The 24,355-nt window shown below is 40.1% G+C and overlaps 1 protein-coding gene across 1 annotated transcript in view; it reads right to left on the reverse strand.

The window, feature by feature from the left end:
* The window catches only part of LOC109911180 (cyclic nucleotide-gated cation channel beta-3-like), a 95,415-nt gene that overhangs the window by 30,940 nt on the left and 40,120 nt on the right, over positions 1-24,355 (reverse strand). The window contains exons 7-12 of the mRNA XM_048596143.1: positions 19,458-19,522; positions 15,636-15,758; positions 10,775-10,916; positions 8,007-8,166; positions 7,822-7,919; positions 613-696 (exon numbers count right to left, since the gene is read on the reverse strand). Coding sequence (XP_048452100.1) covers positions 613-696; positions 7,822-7,919; positions 8,007-8,166; positions 10,775-10,916; positions 15,636-15,758; positions 19,458-19,522 — 672 coding nt within the window. The remainder of the gene's footprint in view (positions 1-612; positions 697-7,821; positions 7,920-8,006; positions 8,167-10,774; positions 10,917-15,635; positions 15,759-19,457; positions 19,523-24,355) is intronic.

Below are 24,355 nucleotides of genomic sequence, written 5' to 3' on the forward strand. Positions count from 1 at the left end.
TCAGAAGACTCTTCAGGCAAGCAGTTGTAGTTTGGTTTTTAACAATAGTTTTGTCATTATTATAAATGAGCAAACAAAAATTATCTCACAAGAGGACATAGTAAATCAAACAATTAAAGAATAAAATTCAGATTCCAGTCATGAATGGCAACTACAATTTCCATACACAGGTTTGGGAGTGTAACTAGCAATATGGCAGTAAAAACTGATAAACGATGTGTTTCACTTTATGTTATAAATAATAATGAATAGAAAGAAGGATTTAAATGCTTGAATTATTTTTCACTGCCTGCAAAATTTTGTCTCAAAGCCACTTTGCTCATAATATAACTTTAAACGTTCCAATAATAATTTGCATTAATAATGAAAGCTTCTGACAGTCTTTGTATTTTTGTAGTACATACCTACAATGTAATTAAATTACTATGCTTCCATAATTACATTTACGTCTCATTTTTTGAAACATTTGTAATTTGATACATTTGTAATTTGATAGATTTGTAATTTGACATTAGTTCAAAGTCATAACATTATTCATGAGTGAACTATAGGTCTAACTGAATTTAGTTAGGCACTTTTGACAATGATGAACCTAAAAAGAATTAAAATTACCTTCTTATATACAAAATCACCCGGCAAATACACAACTGATCTTAGCTTGAGCAGGATGTCATATGCCATTTGTTTGTCACACTCCTGGAGAGACAAGGAAATGCAATATTGATTAAAACCCATCAGGTAAGTATTTCAATAACTTTTAGAAAGCACTAAATTGACAAATACTGAGGAAAAGGAGCGTATTTCTTATTTACAGAATTGTATATGTAACTGGAGGATTGCTACTAACAAATCCTTCCTCTTGATGCTGTTCTTTCAAAGCATAGCATGAACTGCAGAAGTTAGATTGATTCAGAAACTTTTGAATCTGAAAGTTTAGGTTGAGTTTTAACAGATGGGGCACTAGTGGATGTGGTGTGTACAGCTTTGGAGGAGGGGAATTAAATATCCAACAGATGTTGACATATTAAAACTGTACAAGATCTTCTTGACTTCCACCAATACCCAGCCTGGCTGACCCTGCAAAGACTTGAGTAGGAGTTCCACCTTTGCCTCCTCCTAAGGTCCTTAGCATCACGGATGTCATTCTTTGGCCAGTTCGATTCACTCCATGTGATATCAAGAAATGGCTGAAGGTAGTGGATATTGCAAAGGCCATGGCCCATACAACATTCTGGCAATGGCATCAAAGACTTGTGGTCCAACATTAGCCACATCCTAGTCAAGCTATTCAAGTAGAGCTACAACACTGGCATTTACTTGACAAACTGAAAATTTGCCCTGCATGCCCAGTTTATAAAAAAGCAGGACAAATCCAATGTGACCATTTATTATCCCATCAGTCTTCACTCAACAGTGCTGGAAGGCATCATTGACACCAATAATCTACTCACTGAGGCTCAGTCTGGATTCTGACAGGGCCACACAGCTCCTGAACTCATTCTAGCCTTGGTTCAAAAATCATCGAAATAGCTAAATTCCAGAGCTGAGGTGGGACATACTGCCCTGGATAGCAAGGCATTATTTTGCCGAGTGTGGCATTGAGGTACCCCAGCAGAACTGGAATCAGTGGCAAACAGGGGAAAGCTCTCCACTGGTTAGATTCATACCCAGGACAAAGGAGGATGGCTGTGGTTGTTCGAGATCAATTATCTGAGCCCCAGGAAATCCCACTGCAGGAGTTCAGAAATTTCAGGAGTTCAGAAATTTCAGGAATCAATTTGGAATGCAGTTATTCTAACCCCTGTTGGGGACCTTTTAAATATAAATCCTTCTATTATTCTGTGATTGGTTGGGAAACCAGGAAGTCAGGTGTTAATATTGGGGTTGAGTTAAACAGTGTGTTGGTTACATGAAAACAGTCACCTTTGTTTTTTAGAAATCTGGACTTTGGCAGGCTTTCCAGCCTGAAACAATGGCCTGAGTCCATTGAATCTAGTTCTTATCTGGGTCAAATAAGTGTACAGTCTGTTATGATTTCACCAAAGAACAAGACATGCTGTGTATAGAAGGTTATTTATAATGATTAATGTCAGATTTTCTTGGCAAAAGCACAAAGTCATTCCACAGTGAAAAGAAGAAGATACAGCCGAGGTTACCCTGTTTCTTATAATTGCTCTCTAAGTCTAACCATCTGTAAAAAAATGCTTATATACAGCTGGAGGCTGATGCATATTTCATTAAGGACCAATGTATTGAGTTTGATCATTTCGCTGCAGGGAGTAAGCTAATTTCTCTGCAGCATACCATTAACCGTAAACTGAGTATGGGCTTCAGAAAACATTTTTCAGTCTTTTTGTTTGGCTTTGATGTGATAATTGTTCTTGTTGGTAATGAAATACTTTAATACTCACGTCAGTGTTGTGCCATTTTGGAAGCAGAGTAGAGCTTACTCAGCTCAGTCCCATTAATCTGCCTTGCAGTCAATTTAATAATAATAATTAAAATAATTTTGTTGTGCAAATAGATTTTATTCTTTTTCTCACAGTAATGATCTTTATGGGAATCTCTGAGTCATAGTCAATTTCCGTCCAACTATGTGCATTGTTGCAATGCCATTTCGGTCATTTTTGGGAATTCTAATGAGCTTAAATGGCTAACAGGCAGTCTGCTGCCTGCTACTGTGGTTCTGGGCTTTGAAAGTAAAATGCTCTATTATGAGAGCTGCTGTCTTATCAAATGGTACCATCTTAGCGCTTGGAGAACAGCAGTAGGCATGCTCAATTGATTTTAATAGCTAGACTTCAAGTGGATGCTGTTTACCCAACTAACTGCTTGTGCATGGCTGTCTGGATGATGAAGTGGAGGTGACTGAAGACCAGCGCTAAAGATGTGGAACAAAGCCATGTGAATAGATTGGGTGGAAGAGAGAATCAGTTTGAGAGAAGATCACAGGTTATTGTGAGATTCTGGGCACTGCTCTTTTGATCCTTAAGGGATATTAAGCAATGTAATCAATGATGAATGAACAATTCAGAGCCTTGCTAATGTTTTTGACAGGCTGGCTTGACAGCCTGTTCTGCTTCTCTGTTCACACCTCAAGTTAAATTGACTAAGTGATAGGAAAGCAAGGAAATGGTCCATGAATTTTTTTGGGCAGGAAGAAGGTTTATTGTGGAGTTCCCAGGGGTTGATTTTGGGACGCTTGCTTTGCCTGTTATATATGAATGATCTGGATTTGATGTGCAGGGAACAATTTCAAAGTTTTCAGATGATGTGAACCTTGGGAAGAATTGTAAACTGTCAGGAGAACTCTAAAAGGATATTACTAAGTTGGTGGTGTGGGCTGATAGGTGGTGGATCTAGATTAATGCAGAGGAGTGTGAGGTGATGCAGTTTGGAAGGAAGAACATTGAAAGACAATATAAACTTGAGGGTACAATTCTAAAGGTGCTGCAGGAGCAGAGGAACCTGGGTATATATGTACGTAGATCATTGAAGGTGGCAGGGCAGGTGGAGAGAGCAGCTGAGAAAGCATGCAATGTCCTTGGCTTTATTAGTAGAGGTATGGTGTAAAAAAGAGGGAGGTGATGTTATAATACCATAAGATATAGGAGCAGAATTAGGCCATTCAATTCAATAATGGTTGGTACATTTCTCAATCCCAGTGTCCTACCTTCTCCCTGTAACCTTTGATCCCCATACTAATCAAAAACCTATCTATCTCTGTCTTAGCGACTTGGCCTCCACAAATTCCACAGATTAACTACCGTCTGACTGAAGAAATACCTCCTTATCTCAGTTCTGAAGGGTTGCCTCTTCACTCTGAGGCTGTGCCCTTAAGTCCAGTCTCTCCTACTGGTGGAAACATTTTCTTCATGTCCACTCTATCCAGGCCCCTCCATATTATGTAAGATTCATTCAGATCACCCTCCCATCCTTCTAAACTCCATCAATTACAGGCCCACAGACTTCAACCGCTCCTCATATGACAAGTCCCTCCATCTCCAGCATCATTCTTGTAAATCTTCTGTGGACCCCCTCCAACGCCAGCACATCCTTCCTTAGATACGGAGGCCAAACCTGCTCATATTCCAAATACAGTCTGAGCAGAGTCATGTACAGTCTCAGCAGCACATGTCTGCTCTTGTATTCTAGCCAGCTCAAAATGATCATTAACATTGCATTTGCCTAACGAACTGTCAACGGAGTCTGCCTGTTAACCTTAAGAGAATCCTGAACTAGACTCATGAGTCCCTTTTTACTTCAGATTTTGAAGCCTTTCCCCACTTACAAAATAGTCTACACATCCATTCTTCCTACCAAAGTGAAAACCCTCACACTTTTCCACATTGTATTCCGGCTGCCCCTCTTTGTCCACTCTCCTAGCCTGTCCAAGTCCTTGTGCAGTCTTCTGTCTTCGTCAACACTGCCTGTCCCTCCATCTAACCTTGTTGAATGTGCAAACTTAGCAACAATGCCCTCTGTTACTTTGTCCAGATTGTGAAAGTTGTGGTCCTGACACTGAACCCTGCCGAACTCCACTAGTCACTTGCTGCCATCCTGAAGGAGACTCCTTTGTCCCCACTCACTGCTTTCTGCCAGTCAGTCAATCTTCTATCCATGCCAGTACCTTGTCCCTAATACCATGGACTCTTATCTCATTTAGCAGCCTCCTGGGCAGAACCTTGTCAAAGGCCTTCAGGAAATCCAAATACATCTTGTCCACTGTTTCTCCTTAGTCTAACTTACTTGTTACCTCCTCAAAGAATTCTAACAGATTGGTCAGGCACAACCTCTCCTTGTGCTGACCCAGCCCTGTTTTACCACACACTTCCAAATACTCCACAATCTCGTCCTTAATGATGGACTCTAAAATCTTAACAATGACCGAGGTCAGGCTATCCAGTCTATAATTTTTTGTTTTCTGCTTTTCTCCTTCTTAAATAGGAGAGTCACGTCAGGTATTTCCAGTCCTCTGGGGCCCTCCCTGACTTCAGTGATTCCTGAAAGATCACCATCAAAGCCTCTACTATCTCCTCAGCTATCTCCTTCAGAACTCTATTGTGCAGTCCATTTGGTCCGGGTCTTTTATCTATCTTCAGACCTTTCAACTTCCCCAGATCTGCTCTTTAGTGATGGCCACTACCCTTACCTCTGTCCCTAAATTTCTTGACGTTCTGATATGCTACTGATGTCTTCCACTGTGAAGACCAATGCAAAGTACCTTTTCAGTTCCTCCACCATTTCTTTGTTCCCCATTACTACTTTTCAAATGTGTTGACCTTGTAAAATAATTTGTTAGATCTCAGCAGGAGCATTGTGTTTAGTTGTTGGCACCACATTATAGGAAAGATGTGAATGCTTTGGACAAAGAGCAGAAGTGATTGGAAGAATGGTTCCAGGAATTAGAAACTTCAATCATGAGGTTAGATTGAAGAAGTTGGGACTGTCTTCCTTGGAGAAAAAAAGACTGAAAAGAGATTTGATAGAAGTTTTCAAAATCATAAGTGAAATGGATAGAGTAGAAACGGAGAAGTTCTGCTCATAAAAGGAACAAGAAAAGGAAGGCATCACTTCAAAGTGGTCTGTTAAAGAAGTAAGGATGATTTGAGAAAAACGTTTTTCAAACAGCGAGTAGTTAGGGTATGGAATGCACTGCCTGGAAACATATTGGAGGCAGGTTCAATTGATACATTCAAGAAGTATTGCATGATGGTTTTGATAGAAGTGATATGCAAGGATATGGGGCAAAAGCAATTGATTGGCAATAGGTACTTGTTTGAAGATTAGTTGCAGACACAATGCGCTGAATGGCCTCTTTCTGCAAGGCAACCATTCTATAATTCTGTGATTCATGCCCTGATAATGGCTATCAGAGATGGATCTTCATGTTTAAGGATAAACCTGACAGCTTGGGGAAGGTACACTTGCTACCTGTAATATAAAATTGTAGTTGGTCAGTGGGAATAGAGTGGGTAGGTTCTTCACACCTTTTCACCTTCTTTGTTGCCTAATATTACACCAGTGGGGATAGAAATTACAGTTGGTTTTGTTATAACACGTGTTCCAGCAATGTGAATTTGTTATAATGTGATTGAGAAATAGGGGAATGTTCTTTCTAAAACGCCAACTTGTGTTGGCTATAATGCGATTCCTTTGGTGCACAGTACTCCGTGACTTTTGACTTTTTTGAAAATTCTGCAGTGTTACCCAAAAAATACGAGGACAAAATGACAAGAATGTTAGCAAGAATTATCCAGATGATAAAATTGTGGGTGGTGAATATAAAAGAAAGGCTATAACACTGGAAGAGAAGGTAGATGTTATAAAGCATTTTGAGCGTAGTGACAGAACATGTGATATAGTTCATGTAACAAGAATAAAGGAGTCTTTCTTACACACCATTAGAGACAATGCAGAAAAGATTAAAGCAAGCAGTATTGCTGGAAGAAGTCTGAGTGCTAGCAAATCTGTGGGGTTATGGACAAAGGAACTTGAGGAAATGGAATGTCTTCTAAAAGTGTAGATAGAAGATCAAATGAAAAAGCGATCTGGGACCACCTTTCTCACCATAAATGAGAAAGCCTTATCAATTGCAGCTCTTAGAGGACAATAATTACAAAGCAGAATGCAGCAGGGTAGCAGTTCATAGAATAAGATCTTACTTGGCACCCTATGAACAGCTTCTTCATGAAAGAAGAAAAAGGGCAAAAGAGCAAAAACTGGATTTTTTTTTAAGCCAACCCCCAAGAAACAGTCAGAAGACAATGAACCACAGCCATCCACTTCTGGATTAACTATTTTTCACCCTAACCCTGCAACCACAACTACACCTGAAGGTGACGATGATGATTTCGACCCTCATTCCCTGCATTAACAACATTGCAACCTGAAAACTTCCACCCCCATCAAGTCATCTTGACATTTTTTCAAGGTAAGGTATTAAATTTACTTTTACTTCATTATTAGTTATGAATTAAACATTTACTCAAACTGTGCTATCCTTTGTGTTAAGCTTTTGAGTGATTTTGAGTGATTTTTTTGGTGGTCTGCTCCAACAGCGGATTGGATACAGCAAACTATAGGCAAGTTCACTTAACATCTGTCTTTGGGAAAATGCTAGATTCTATTACAATGGATAAAACAATACGAAGTTTAGAAAAGCTTCGCACAATCAAACAAGGTCAACATGGATTTCCGTAAGGGAAATCATGATTGATAAATTTGCTAGAGTTCTTTGAGGATGTAACAAGCAGAGTTGATAAATAGGAACAGGGAGATGGAATTCATTTGCATTTTCAGAAGGCATTTAATAAGGTGCTACATAACAGGTTATTGAACAAAATCCAAGATCACGGCATTGGGTGTAATCATTAGAATGGTTTGTGGATTAGTTAACACACAGAAGGCAGAGAGTCAGGATTAATGGGACATTTTCATCTCGCTGTTCAAAATTTGGTTGGAGTATCAGGTTTTTTAATCCAATTTTGAGAATTTCATTTCTCTATTTTCCCAACTGTCTCAACAATGTTGATGCCAGTCGGAGCTGCAAAGATTCTCTCCATTGAAACATAGTTTAACTGTAAGGATATCTATTATATACAAATGCTGATTTTTAACAGAGTTGTTAATGTTTGCATTAAACTTCTGTGTACTCTATTATTTTAACTGGATTAAAAAATATGTTAAAATGGCACTGCAAGGAAACTAAAGCAAACATGCAGTTCCTACTATCTCTCAAACATGTAAATGGTTCTTAAAGTAACACTGAAGAATTTCAAGCCACATTTTCACTAGCATACTTGACTAAACTATACATACCTTAAACAGGTCAACTTTGCTGACTATTGCATAGTTCTGATCAATAGCAATTGATAGCTGCATCTTTACTGGCATACTTTCCAATAACTCAGATGATGCTGAAAGAAATAGTTCATTTTTAATGTAGAAGGAGTTATCAGAGGAATTTCCACAGAACAAGTAAGGGTTGAGCTTAGTTTACATACCCAGCTGGCCTTGTGATTCCCAAGTATATTCATACCACTTACGCACACGATTTTGCACACATTTTGAAACTGAATATGCATTCATATAATTCATTGTGTTGTCAATTGAATTTTGGTAATAATTTAGATTTGCAGTGGCTTTGCCAATGATATCTCGCATCTGAAAATGGGGAAAAGAAATGATTCATCAAATAATTCCACAGAGTGTTGTAGTGAGCTTGCTTCAATCTCTATTGTCAGGGTAGACCACTTTACTCTTCGGTTAAAGATCTCAGAGACAACTTAATAGACAGTATATCATTTACTCTGTATATATGAACTTACAAGTCAAGGAAAGCCCTCTTGTTGAAACCAAATGCTTTTGTATTTTTTCAGCCCACACACAAAAGTGTAATTTTAACTTAGAGCAATGTTGTAAAATGGATGCTATCTGTTCAGCTGTACTCATTGCATCTGTTTTCATTTCTATTGCTCAAACCGATCAATGCCTGCAGGGGGAGGAGAGGGATTGATTGAAAGATCAAATGCTATCTCTATGACAGCAATGTAGAAAAATATTCTGATGGCCACATCTTCAATACATGCTAAGCGGTTGCTTATGTCAGACCATCAAAACTGGCCATCAGTTCTTCCTGAAGTTGGAATCACTTCGATATATTTGGTTGATTTGCTCCAGCAATCAAGAACAAAGAATTTACCTATGGTTAAAAGGATAATCAAATGATTGTTTGAAAAGGAAAACACAGAATAGAGATTTTCTCCCCAGTGCTGTACATCAAACAAGATGGTTCGCTTTCAAAAAGTGTAGTTGAACTTTGCAAGTCTGGCGAATCCAACAAGTTTACTTTATAGTCGATTATATTGAAGGGCTGAATTTTAACATGAATTTGGGTTTAGATGGAATGTGGCAAAAGTGTCAAAGCTAGGAAAAAAACTAAAGACCATAAAAGACCATATGGTCATAAGATAACAAGAAACAGGAACAGGAATAAACTATTTGACCCCTAGAACTTTCTCCATCATTTGAAAGGATCATGGCTGATCCAACATTCTTCATGTCCATTTTCCTGCCCTTTTCCATGACCCTAGATTTCCCTACTGATCAAAAAATTATCTATCTCAGCCTTAGATATACACAAGGACTCTTCCCCCACAGCTCTCTGCAGCAAGAAATTCCAAAGCCTCTCAACCCTCTGAGTGAAGAAAGTTCTTCTCATCTCAGTCTGAATTGGCATTCCTTTATTCTGAGACTGTGCCCTCTGGTTCTAGACTTTCCTAGGAGGTGAAATGTCCTCTCAGCATTTATCCTATCAAGCCCCTAAAGAATCCTACATGTTTCAATGTTTCTCATTCTTCTAAACTGCAATGAGTAGAGTCCAAACCTGTTTAACCTTTGCTCATAAGACAATCCCTCCAAAAAAGGCATCATCTCAGACAACCCTGTCTGAACTGCCTACAATGAAATATCTTTCCTTAAATAAAGGGACCAAACTGCCGACCTTACTCCAGATGTGATCTCAACCAGCACCTTACACAGTTGCAGTAAGACGCCCCTACCGTTATGCTCCAACCCTCTTGATCTAAAGGCCAACATTCCATTAGCCTTCCTGACTATCTGCTGCACCAGTTTGCTAGCTTTCTATGCTTCATGTACTAGACCCCCCAAGCACCTTTCTGTTGCAGCTTTCTGCAGTTTTTCTCCATTTAAATAATATTCTGTTCTTTTGTGCTCCCTTCCAAAATGAAAGACTTCACATTTTTGCAGATTATACTCCATTTGCCAACTTATTGGCCATTTACTTAACCTATCAATATCTCTCTATTAACCAGTTGTATCCCCCTTGCAATTTCCCTTTCCATTTATTTTTGTGTTGTTTGCAAATTTGGCTGCAGCACATTTGCTTTCTTCCCCCAACTCATTGATTTACATTGTTAACAGTTGCAGTCCCAGCACTGATCGCTGTGGAACCCCACTGGTTACAGGTTGCCAGCCTAAAAACGAATCCCTTATCTCAACTCACTGTTTCCTGCCCATTAGCCAATTCTCTATTCATGCTAACATAGTACGTCCAATACTATGGGGTCCTGTCTTACCACTTTACCTATTGTGAGGTCTTTGCACTGAGAGTCATACAGCACCAGAGGAGGTCAATTGGCCCATTCTGCACATACCAGCTCTTTAACATTAGTCCCACAGCCCTGTTCTTTCTCTGCCTCCTTGCAAATGTTTTTGTTTTGTTTATATATTCACTTTCTTTTCGAAAGTTATCGTTGGCTCCATTTCAACACCATTTCAGAAAATGCGTCATAGATTATATAAAAGAAAACAGAAGAAGCTGTCGTCATCCCATTTCCCCTCTGCCCTTTCTCCGTTAAATAGCTGAGACTTCTACTCACTTTATTTGGGTGAGATGCCCCTTCCTACTAAAAATGGTCATTTAATTTTGTTGACTATATCAATTCAACATTGAGAAGTTCATTGTGGTTTTGTTATGAGATACAATCCTATGCGATTATGTAAGTTTAAAGGAAAAATAGTTTGTTAGAGAACAATTCCACTTCATGTCAAACTACTGAAACAAAGTTTTCTCATGTAGTGTAATAAAGTTTTGAAAACAAGTTTCTTCATGGTATTTGACTAAGGGATATCAGCTTCAAATCTTTCCTTTAGTCTTCGTTTTTATTCTTTATCTTGAACCACAATTGATAAGTGATACAATGAATACACTATAGTGAACAGTGATTCATTTTGAGGTATATCCATTTACCTGACCAAGTAAGCTGGAGAAAACAAAGACACCTATGAAATAATTGCACCCCTGAAAGATTATTTCAAAGAGAGTGACTGGTTCGGAAATACCACCAATAGTGATCAAAGAGCGGATTGCCCAATAGTAACATCTCAGGTACCTGGAGAACACAAATATTTTCAGTAGTTGAAACTTCACTTAAATTGGGGGAAAATTTTGGAATGAAATTATTGGTTACAACAGCAGTATGTATAGAAACAGGAAGGATTAGAAAAAAAACAGACTATGCTTTTATATCATGCTTTTCTCATCTGCCAAATGTTCAAAGTGCATTATAAGCATTTAATTATTTACCTTGGAATAAGATACAAATTAATAGTGCAGAAGTAGCCTCATTAAAGAACTGTAGAAGTCCAAAAGAAAGGCTGCCATGTCAGAATAATTAAAGATTGGCACTAAAAACAAATAGCCTTCCTCCCTTCCATTGAGCAAAAAGAATACACAACTAAAAAAAACTAGATCAACTCTATAGACATTCACTGTGCTGTTTGGGCAGTATCCACTTGATTGCATAACAGGAATCAGTACATTCCTATAGTAATTATTTTGTGAAATGTTAATGAGATGTTCACAAAATCCCAATAGTGTGGAAGCAGGCCATTTGGCCCATCGAGTCCACACCGACCCTCCAAAGACCATCCCACCCAGACGCACCCTCCTGTCCTATCCTTGGAACCCTGCACTTCCCATGGTTAATCTACCTAGTCTTCACAGCCCTGCACACTATGGGAAATTTAGCATGGGCAACCCACTTGACCTACACATCTTTGGACTGTAGGAAGAAACTGGAACACCAGATGAAACCCACGCAGACACCGGGAGAATGTGCAGTCAGTCGCCTGAGGCTGGAGTTGACCACAGATCCCTGGCGCTTTCAGGCAGCAGTGCCATCAATACCACCCCAAATGTGTTGTAACACATTGCTGTTTTGTGTAGGACGCACTGTCAACTGTGCAGGCCTTGGTGCAAGCTTGCAGTAGCACCTCTAGAATGGGCACCAAGAGAATACACTTCTTTCTCTACATATTTCCCCTGCCTCCAGTTTTGGAATGAAGGCATTTTGCCAACTGTGCCATTAGTTGCTGATTTTTAGCTGAGTTGGTTGAAACTTAAATGGAGATCTGCAAACTTATAAAGAACTAAGAACAAAAACAACAGATGAAAATCGGGTCCAAAAGGATCTTTTTTCCATCAAATAGCAAGCGGTTTAAAGAAAAAATATTCTGTAATTTGAATAAAGTGCTAAAATTATTAAGTACACCTGATCAAGTAAAAGAAAACCTAAAAATATAATTGCACATCTAAAATATTTGCTGAAATTCATTTGGAATCTCAGCAAGCCTCAGGAAGGAGTTCTGGGCATAAAGGGAACAGCGGACGTACTTAAAAAATTTACCTATGGGGCAAGAAAATAAATAGCTGAAAAAGTAAAAAAAAAAAATTTCAACTTTAGGTATAAATCTATACGGATGTCAATACTTAAAAATCATTTATTGTCAAAGCTCCAATTTAAAATATAAGGAAAATACATAAGCACTGTTCTTAATAAGCTTTGGGTACTCTGCAGGGTCAAAGAGAAGAAACAATTCAAAACACGGAAGTAAAACAATCAGAACTTAATTGAAAATAAAAGCCATTGACAGGTAGATTTTAAATATAAATAATAAATAATTTGTACTTGATCCTGTTAGTAATTATTTAAATAAATTACTGACTTGCATTTCTACATTCCACCGATGAATCTTTCAGTGTGATTGTGGGGCAATCTAATGAATGGAAACCGTAAAAACAGCACTGACACGGGGATCATCTGGATCCCAAAACTGGATAACTATTTTATTGATCCACAAAATCAGATAATTGCTTAAAATTGTCCAGACTTTTGTTTAACATGGAGTATTAACATAATGTTGGCAATCTAGACTTTAACTGCAGAACTGAAACAGTAAAGTTTTTGGTGTTAAAAAATTATTGTTGTATTCAGAAATGATAGTTTTGAGCTCAGTGAAGTAATGTAATATAGCCAAAAGAATACTATAAATTTTACTTGAACAATGGACTTCGATATCATTGTTTGTCATGGTTTGCTCTCGACTATCTTTCTCTACCTCCTGGGAAATATTTCCAGGATCACCAAGAGCAAGAGAAACAAGGAACAGCACATAGAGAGAAAGGCAGCAAATATTGACCACTGTTTCAGAGATAGTAGGAACTGCAGATGCAGGAGAATCTGAGATAACAAGGTATAGAGCTGGATGAACACAGCAGGCCAAGCAGCATCAGAGGAGCAGGAAGGCTGACATTTCGGGCCTAGACCCTTCTTCAGAAATGGGGGAGGGGAAGGGGGATCTGAAATAAATAGGGAGAGGGGGGAGGCAGATAGAAGATGGATACAGGAGAAGATAGGTGGAGAGGAGACAGACCGGTCAAAGAGGCGGGGATGGAGCCAGTAAAGGTGAGTGTAGGTGGGGAGGTAGGGAGGAGATAGGTCAGTCCCAACCTCACCATAAAACCCGCGGACAAGGGAGGCACAGTTGTAGTATGGCGCACTGACCTCTACATCGCCGAGGCCAGACACCAATCTCCAACACCTCCTCCTACTGCCCCCTTGATCATGACCCCACTCCCGACCACCAAACCATCATCTCCCAAACCATCCAAAACCTCATCACTTCAGGTGACCTCCCACCCACAGCCTCCAACCTCATCGTTCCCCAACCCCGCACTGCCCGCTTCTATCTCCTTCTCAAAATCCACAAACCTGACTGCCCTGTTCGACCCATTGTCTCCACCTGCTCCTGCCCCACCGAACTTATCTCCACCTATCTGGACTCCATTTTCTCCCCCTTGGTCCAGGAACTCCCTACCTACGTTCGTGACACCACCCACGCCCTCCACTTCCTCCAGAACTTCCAATTCCCCGGTCCCCAACACCTCATCTTTACCATGGACGTCCAGTCCCTATACATCTGCATTCCCCATACAGATGGCCTAAAGGCCCTCCACTTCTTCCTGTCCCGCAGGCCCGACCAGTCCCCCTCCACTGACACCCTCATCTGCTTAGCCAAACTCGTCCTCACCCTCAAAAACTTCTCTTTCAATTCCTCCCACCTCCTACAGACAGAGGGGGTGGCCATGGGTACCCGCATGGGCCCAAGCTATGCCTGCCTCTTCGTAGGTTACTCTGAACAATTCCTCTTCCGCACCTACACTGGCCCTAAACCCCACCTCTTCCTCCATTACATTGATGACAGTATCGGCGCTGCCTCGTGCTCCCACGAGGAGCTCGAACAGTTCATCCACTTCACCAACACCTTCCACCCCAACCTTAAGTTCACCTGGACCATCTCTAATACCTCTGTCTCCTTCCTGGATCTCTCTGTCTCTATCTCCTGCAACCACCTAGAAACCGATATCCATTTCAAGCCCACCGACTCCCACAGCTACCTAGAATACACCTCCTCCTACCCACCTTCCTGCAAAAATGCCATCCCCTATTCCCAAATCCTTCGCCTCCGCCGCATCTGCTCCCAGGATGAGGCATTCCACTCCCGTACATTTCAGATGTCCTCGTTTTTCAAGGACCGCAACTTCCCCCTCCTCAGTGGTCAAGAACACCCATGACCGTGTCTCCCGCATTTCCCACAACTCATCCCTCACATCCCCTCCCCGCAATAACAACCAAAACAGAATCCCCCTCGTCCTCACGTACCACCCCACCAACCTCCAGATCCAACGCATCATCCTCCGACACTTCCACCATCTGCAATCCGACCCCACCACCAAGGACATTTTTCCCTCCCCACCCTTATCTGCTTTCTGGAGGGACCACTCTCTCCGTGACTCCCTTGTCTGCTCCACACTCCCCTCCAGCCCCACCTCACCTGGCACTTTTCCCTGCAACCACAGGAAGTGCTACACCTGCCCCTACACCTCCCCCCTCACCCCCATCTCAGGCCCCAAGAAGACTTTCCACATCAAGCAGATGTTCACCTGCACATCTGCTAATGTGGTATACTGCATCTGCTGTTCCCGTTGTGGCCTCCTCTACATCGGGGAAACCAAGCGGAGGTTTGGGGACCACTTTGCAGAACACCTACGCTCGGTTCGCACTAAACAACTGCACCTCCCAGTCGCGAACCATTTCAACTCCTCCTCCCGTTCCACAGATGACATGTCCATCCTGGGCCTCCTGCAGTGCCACAACGATGCTACCTGAAGGTTGCAGGAACAGCACCTCATATTCCGCTTGGGAGCCCTGCAGCCCAATGGTATCAATGTGGACTTCACAAGCTTCAAAATCTCCCCTCCCCCGACTGCATCCCAAAACCAGCTCAGCTCATCCCCGCCTCCCTAACCTGTCCTTCGTCCCACCTATCCCCTCCTCCCACCTCAAGCCCCACCCCCATCTCCTACCTACTAACCTCATCCCGCCCCCTTGACCTGTCTGTCCTCCCTGGACTGACCTATCTCCTCCCTACCTTCCCACCTACACTCACCTTTACTGGCTCCATCCCCGCCTCTTTGACCGGTCTGTCTCCTCTCCACCTATCTTCTCCTGTATCCATCTTCTATCCACCTCCCCCTCTCTCCCTATTTATTTCAGATCCCCCTTCCCCTCCCCCATTTCTGAAGGAGGGTCTAGGCCCGAAACGTCAGCTTTCCTGCTCCTCTGATGCTGCTTGGCCTGCTGTGTTCATCCAGCTCTACACCTTGTTATCTCAAATATTGACCACTAATACATTTGAATTTTAAAGCACACCCTTATGATGTTCTACTTTTCTAATTTGCAGCAAACTCAAAATGATAAAACGGTTACCTATTTCCTTTGCCATTGTAGACCCATTTAGTGCTGCTAATACCTTCATACACCGATGCCCAGTAATAAATACAAGCATTTACATGCAGGAGGTAAAGCAGGTATCCTGTTGTTCGTGCAACTCTGTAAGCAGAATGAAATGAAAATGTTAGTTAGCTAGTTAGTGAATCACTCACTTTGCAACGAAGTAGCTGTAGATTGTAAAATAATGACTGAGGCAGCAGTGTGAAGCAACTGCACCAGACACTGAGAACTGTGCATGATAAAGAATAAATATTATAGCCCACATTTGGACTAAACTTAAAGCCTAAAATGCGTGGGTTTGGGTGTTTAGTCTAAAGCATTAAAAATTTCAAATCTGAACTCAAGCCATTATTAAATCCATTCACTTCCATCACTTTTATCGAAGGGATGGGTAGCCAACATGCTCTCAGAAGGAGTATCTTTTATTTACATATTGTAATTAGGCTGTCTGCTTCAAAGTTTGGGCTCAATTTTAACTCCGTGTAAGTGAGATAAAACCTCACCCAACATCTGTTTTTCAGCTATAGAACTGGTCAGTCTGAGAAACTGAGCAACTGAAGGGGCATGAAGATTGCTTTTCTCTCATTGCTTGTGAACCAGAAGGAGCAGGAGTGTTTCATTCACACACCCTCACCCAATCAATCCTCTGCAATCAAATCTTTCACCCTATAAACTTGTCTCCTCCAATGTCCTCTAGAGACCTTGATTTTTGGCTGGCACTCACTACCCCATGATCACTTCCCTAGATATCCTCCCTCCTGCCAACTTGCATCTTCTCCTTGGCCTGTGAGCACCCCAGGTCCTCCTCCCCCACTGACGACTCCACAATCTTTCCCTCCAAACATTATTCATGCTCCTTGGGCCACTGGCCTGACAGCCAAACTGTTTCTCTATTTGGCTGCCTTTGATCAGGAAATGGAAACCAAAATGATAATCATGTCATGCCATAAAGTTAAGATAAGTAGATAAAAATTCACATTTATAACAGAATCGTAAAGTGCTTTCTTATATGTCAGTTTCCAATGCCATTTGATTATACAATGAACCTACCTTTCTACTAATTTAGTTAATTATTTGCATATTGTTATAATTTTCTGTTTTCCTCCACCTTCATAATGGTATTATGATGCCTTAGCAAATTTCTGATAACCCTGTAGAGGTAAATTTTATGTTCCCTAGGTACTGGAATTCATTATCCTGTATTGGTGAAGAATACTAGGTTTGTCACTAATTGTAATCAGAATATTCCACACAGTATTGAAGAGAATTGTGATGTATTAGTCAATATTATCAATGGATAGAATCACCTGTCTCTGTGTTGGTAGTGTTTTGAGCCAAACCAGACCCCTTCAAAATATTTTAAGAAGGTAGCCTAGACCCTAACTTTTTCTTCTTTTTAAAAGCACATATAACGTGCTGTGTGCCAGATGTAATTCAATTGGTCAAACTATTTGATGTTAAGCAAAATACAATTTATTTAGACACTGTAGTTAAAATACAATCACAGAGAGAAGAATTTAGAATAACTTACTCTATTGGAAAACTTAACTAAACAATAGATACAGTAAGTATTACTAATTAATTATTTCAATATAGTAACATCCCATAAACACATGTTTTGGCAAAATGGCAAATTCAGAAACTGACTCTCACATGCAGTCCTCCAAACCAGGAGGAAAAACAACCAAGAGGAAATTCAGAGAGAGTAGTAGCCAGGTGACATTTACTGAAGCACCCAACTTTGTTGTGATCCCAACAGCTTCTGATGCTACTGACATACCAAAACTCAAAAAATCTTGATCTATGAGAGTTGGCCACACCCATTAAGGCTATTAAAATAAAACACAAGACCCTGCAAGCTGTTTACTCTTGTGGCTCTAGTAGACTGGTTGGTACCTCTGCCTTACCCTTTCTTCCAATAAAAAAAGTACAAAATAACCTCTTAAAGCCACAGCATTGTCACAATAGAGAATACTGACAACCATCAGGAGAGACCACTTGATCCATTATTTACTATTAGGAAAGACTTTTGCATTGTTCTGATCTGCTACTTAATGCTTAGAGAAGGACAACTTATTACCTAAATGAATATTTTTGCTTGGGCAATTAACATCTCACCAGAAATGCTCATTCCAGCATTCTGACAAAGCCATGAGTTCATTATTTAAATTACTAAATACTTCTTCCTTTAAGGTCTTATGAATTGTCATAACTTTCTTACTTCCACTCAGATAAAAGCTAAAGGATTTGATCCTTTTGGGTCTTTAAATCATACACAGTGGATGATCCAACATTGTAAGCCTCACATAGTGCTTATAGTGATGAGCCTAATTCTAACATCTTCAATAATTCTACTGCTGTGTTGATAAGGCCTTGATTATGCTTTGCTGCTCTCTTTGTTGCTGTTTCAAGCTCATAAATAGTGAAATGCCAAGAACTGTGACAGGTATTAAATACTGGAATTTTTTATTTGCTGCCTGCTCTTTGAAATGTGTTTTCTGGAATCTCTTGCCTTCCTCTGTTTGAAATCCCTTTTCAGCCCTTAAATCAAGAGTATGGCGTATAATTTTGGACCCCTTACTTGATAAGGGATGTATTTGCATTGGAAGCAGTTCAGAGAATGTCCACTAGATTAATTCCAAAGATGAAAGGCTTGTTTTATGACGAGAGATTGAGCTGTTCTGGCCTTTATTTGCTAAAGTTTAGAAGAATGAGAAGAGATCCAGTTGAAGTATGTAAGATTCTGAAGAGGAGTGACAAAGTAGATGTAGACAGGCCATTTTCTAATATGGAGTGCTCTATAATGAGAGGTTATAGTTTTAACTCAAGGATGGAAGATTTAAAATAGAGATGAGGGTGAATTTCTTCTCTCAAAGGGTCATGAGTGTCATGCATGTTGGTACATTTTAAGGAGGACATAGACAGATTATTAATTAGTAATAAGTTGAAAGATTGTGGGGAATGGGCAGAAAAATGATGTTGAGACCCAGGATGAGATCAGCTATGATTGAAGTAAATGGCAAAGCAGGCTTGAAGGAGCTAAATTGCCTCCTGCTGTTCTTAGTTCTTATGTTCTTACATGCTGGGAATGACAACAATTAAATGAGGGGAACCATGTTTTCTGTCCCTCAAACCACCTTTACAGCAGTTAAATGCCTGGAAATCTTCCATGCTTCACTGTAAAATGGGTCTTCTTTGGAAAATCTGAAACATTCTGGGATGCCAGAAACTGGAAGCACTGAGGGTTCTTTGGGAAACTGCACTGCAGGTGCCAAAGCACAAAGATTGCCAGACCAGAGCGTGCCCGATTAGCGAGGTATAACCTATATGGGTAGACACCCAATACCCAGGGATACGCAGTAGTATGTATCACACTATGGCAGCAGAATATTGAACCACGATGAAATTTGTATTAAAGTAATAGGGATTGCCAACTTTTGTTGGACATATTCCAAAGGATGTTGGCAGAAGTGTTGCCCTGAAAGTTTCTGGAAGTGACATCATAAAGAGCGCAGCAAGAGTGGGTGAAATGAGTTCCTCTGTTGGGGAAAACAAAGGATGAGATATAATCTTAAAGTTAAAGCTATACCAAGTAAATGCTACTGTCAGCAATCTTCCAGTTTCACAGCAAAAATAAATCATCAATTTAATTCGATTTAAAAGAGGGACAAATTTCAATTGCATATTTAAAACCAAAATCTATTGCATTTCTTAATGTTGATTCAATTACCATGGCATTTTATTACTAAAGACCTTCACAAAAATGTACATTGATTTGTCATTTAAATGGTTGCTTACCTATAGATATAGGCTTTTTCCATTATAGCCTCCAATCGATAATTAAATTCAAAGAATGCTAAATACTGGATGCAATAAAAGTGAAGAAAACATAACAAGACCATTGAATATTTCTATTCAAACATTTTTCTGGTAGCTGCAGTGCTTAGCTATGCAGAGATTTCATTGTTGGTGTTATTCATCCACAAACTTGAAATTTTAGTGCACCTTATTATGTCTTCAGGAGATCCCAAGTACTTCAAATCTAATCAGATACTTTTGATGTGCAATCACTACTGTTATGAAGTAAAATGATTTGTGATGATAGAAACACCATATGAGATTGAATGGACACTTATTTGAGTGAAGACTGTTGACTTTTATATCCAAAGTGCTCTAACACATAACTGAATGGCATTTTTCCATCACCAAATCACCTGTGGTATTTTTTCATTTATTAAGGAATACCAGTTAAACACCCATGTTTTTTAATTGATTAATTTACATGCAAAGCCCATTAAGGACAAAGCAGACCACAAAAGATGAGGGAGAGGAAGGGAAAAAGGGAGGGAGCTAAATCAAAAAGGAATCAGAAGCTGAAATAACATCAAAGAGGCCAGTATCCTGCATCAAGTTACCCTTTATTTGTAAGTGGAGAATCCTTGACACTGATCCAGCTCCCTCAGAGCCAGCTCTTAGAGTGGCCAGGGTGTTTGACACTCCTGTTCTTATCTGTCAACCAGGGCTCCCTGATTGGGCCAGATTAACAGCCCCAATCAGGGAACTCATATTTAATGAGGTCCATCTGGCTGATCTCATTACAATCACAACAGAAAGCGAGGTAAAATACTCTACCCCTGCCACCTCTCTCTAAAGGCAGTGAAGACTACTCATTGTAGATGGCTAATTAATCTCACCATGAAAAAGAGTTTAAAAGTTGAGATCAGCAGCAAAGGGAATAAGGACTATTGATTAAATTTATTGTAACCCTTTACGAAATCCAAGACTAGGCATAGAGTAGGAAGGGTTTGTACTTTGAGTTGGCATTAAATATATTTTACAGTGACACATTAAAAAAAGTTTCTTGATTTATCCAAGTTTTGTACACAAGATTGAAGTCCAAACTGCCAGGCAATGTACTTAAAATAGCATATAAACGAATTCCAGCATGAAGTATTTTATTTGCATTAATAAGAAAATTAATTGGAAACATTTACAATCAGTAATTGAAATCACTTCATCCTAAGACACAAAGCTATGGATGAAGTAACTCACTCAGAGATAGTAAGAACTGCCGATGCTGGAGTCTGAGATAACACAGCATGGAGGTGGTCCTCCAGCTCCACATTATGGATGAAGTAAATCACTTTCTGCTGTACAAAATACAAGGGTAGCTGAAGGTAATTTGAATGACTCTACCCAGCTGGTTTACACCCTTACTTAATCAGAGTAGACTAAAATTAGTTCCTGGAAAACCAAATGTGCTGACCTCTACACCCGGTCTTTTGATTTGCAGTCCCTATACGTGCTGAGAGTATAAATTGAGTGAATTAACCATTGTTGTCTGGTTTACAAATCAGTGATTGTTAGTTACCCGACTGGAAAAACGGACTGCCCACTTGCAACTGGTAGTAACCCCAGTCTCATGAATATCACAATACATGTATTTCCTAAATTTGTGACTGCTGCATTGTCCATTTATTGCTTTAATGGCTAATAATTGCACTAAGAAAACATATCCTGAACATGTCAGACCAAAATTGGGCTTTGTGACTGTGGTATATAAATCAAATATGCACCAAATCTTTGCAGTTTGAAATCACTTTGAGCACTTTTCATTACTTTGTAGTGAAGGTGCTATTTTTGGCTGCAGAATGTTGGCCTGGGGTGAAGAAAATTAGAAAAAAATTCCTACTCCTAATGATTATAATTGATTTTGCTGAAAGGTGTGCACGAGTGGATTTTAGATGAAGACAGGCTCTCTTTTACAGTGAACAGATTAATTGTCATTATTCATTGTTTATACTAGCACATCACACTGTACCATATGGACAATAACTCCAAGTAGGTCCCCACTCAGCCTTCTCTGCTCCAATAAAAACATGAAGCCTATTCAGTTTCTCTTCATAGCTAAAATGTTCAATCCAAGGCAACATCCTGGTGAATCCCCTCTGCATCCCCTGCACAGCAACCACATCCATCCCGTAATGAGTCAACAGAACTGCACAAGTAATCCTGCTGTGGATGAATCAAAGTTTTGTACAGCTCCAACATTGGCTTGAAACTAGGAGACAGAGGGTGGTGGCAGTGGGTTGGTTTTTGGACTGGAGGCCACTGACCAGTGGTGTGCTGCAAAAATCGTCATTTGTATAATTGATTTGAATGTGAGTATAGGATTATGGTTACTAAGTTTGCAAATGACACCAAAATTAGTTGTGTAGTGGACAGCAAAGAAGATTATCTCAGAGTCCAATGGGACATTTATCAGATGGGCCGATGGACTGAGGAGTGGCAGATGGAGTTTAATTTAGATAAATGTGATGTATTATATTTTGGTAAAGCAAACCAGGGAAGGACTTATACACTTAATGGTACGGTCCTGGGGAGTGCTGTTGAACAAAGAGACGTAGGACTGCAGGTGCATAGTTCCTTGAAAGTGGAGTCGCAGGGAGACAGGGTAGTGAAGAAGCCATTTGGTATGCTTGCCTTTATTAGTCAGTGAATTAAGTATAGGATTTGGGGTATCATGTACAGGATATTGGTGAGGCCACCTTTAGAATACTGTGTTCAGTTTTGGTCTCTTTGGTAAGGGAAGGATGTTGTTAAACTTGAAAGGGTTCAGAAAAGATTTTCAAGGATGTTGCCGGATTGGAGGGTTTGAGCTATAGGGAGAGGTTGAATAGGCTGGGCCATTTTTCCCCTGGAGTGACGGAGGCTGAGGGGTGACTTTATAGAGGTTTATGAAATCATGAGGGACATGGATAGGGTGAATAGCCAAGGTCTTTTGCTGAGGGTAGGAGAATCCAAAACCAGAGGGCATAGGTTTACAGTGAGAGAGGGGAAGATTTAAAAAAAGGCCTAAGGGGCAACGTTTTGGAGAGTGGTGCATTTATGGAATGAGCTGCCAAAGGAAATGATGGAGACAGGTACAATTACAACATTTAAAAGGCATCTGGATGGGTTCACGAATAGGAAGAGTTTAGAGGGATATGGGCCAAATGGGACTAGATCAATTTAGGATACCCTGTCGGCATGGACGAGTTGGAATGAAGGATCTGCTTCTGTGCTGTATAACTCTATGACTCTATAAACTCCCTGATATAATCTATGCTAAGACTGATAAAGACAAGTGTTCCGTATGCCTTCTTAAGTACTCTATTAACCTCTCCTGCCACATTCAGGGATATGTGGCTAAGTACCCAAAATTCCCTTTATTCCTCCACATTTCTAGCGTCCTGCCATTCATTGAGTACCCCCTTGTCTTGGTGTTATCTTGCCTGTGGGAGTGTAGGTAGCATTGCTGGAGTGACTTGAGTCCTGTAGTTTGGGAATGATGGAAGAGACACAGGGCTGGATGGGTGCAGTCCTGAAATTGTCCAAAGATTGCTGCATTTACATTATCACTTATGTTTTTGGCTATTTATTTTTCACCTAGAACCATAGAAAAGGTATCGTGCAGAAAAAGGCCATTCAGCCCATCATATTTGCAGTAGCTAAGTAATCTATTCAAGCATTAAGATGGTGGATTTCATAAATGGAGCTATTCAGTAAAAGACCAGGAAAGTTGTGCTGAACTGATATAAAGCTGTACTGCAGCCATAACTAGAATATTGCATTCTTTTCTGGTTGTCTCTCTTGAGGAAGGAAGTGAGGTTCATTGTGAGGATGCAGAGGCAGTTCCAGAATGGTTTCAGGAATGGGTGATTTTAGTTACAAAGTTAGGTTAGAGAAGCTAAATTTATTCTCCTTGAAAGGAAGTTGGGGAGGATTTGATAACAGTCTACAAGATTATGAAAGATTTAGATACAGTAGCATTAGTTGAATGTACATAGACTAGGAGACACAGATTGAAGATTTTATGTAATAGATATAGAAGTGCCAATATTTGGTGCTCACTTCCTAGGAGGGTAATAGAAGCAGCAATAATGAGTGATTTTAAAATAAGAGAATGCCTGCTATACCACTAAAATGATCTCCCTATTTATGTGCAAAACAGGGCTGTGGAGTACCCCTGTCAAGAGTGCCAGCAGTGTCATTCAGTCCTGTTTGCTTATATTGGCTGTGCTTATTTTGGTGCTGCCATTTTATTTTTTACTGTCAATAAGTGTGCATGTGCAGAACTTTCTGCATATATAATGTGAACATTTCAGGGGCATCTGGGGATATGGCTTTGAAATAAATTGGATCAGAACATGAGGAAAATAACCTTAAAGGGCTAAGAGGCTATAGCTGAGGTATGGGATTGATTAGATTGCTTTCCAGAGAGACAGTCTGGACTCAGTGAGCTGAATACCCTTCTTCTAAACTGCTAAGACTCTATTACTTAATAATGTTATGATCCTATGAATCTCTGTATCATAACATCATGGAGCTATAAATTAGACTGTTTTCTAGAGCAAGGAGCATTCTGCTTTGACCAACAGAATTTTCCCAGTCCTCAAGCAGCATGGGAAATGGTGAGAAATTTGGGAAAATGAGGCAAAATTGAAAAATGAGATTTTCAATGGCAAGAAAAAATATTGATTTTCCCCTTAAATTATTAATAACTAGATGAGAACCTCACTAGTAAATGAATGAGGACCCTATCTGCATGCACTAGCATCTCACTATTAGGTAATCTTGCCTCATTTCTATGCAGTTTGTGATTTGCCCAGGTACCAGTGAGAAACTAAAAGGTGTCAATTCTCAACTTGGGTGTT

Source organism: Rhincodon typus, chromosome 4 (assembly GCF_021869965.1).
Source record: "Rhincodon typus isolate 14 chromosome 4, sRhiTyp1.1, whole genome shotgun sequence".
Lineage (NCBI taxonomy): Eukaryota > Metazoa > Chordata > Chondrichthyes > Orectolobiformes > Rhincodontidae > Rhincodon > Rhincodon typus.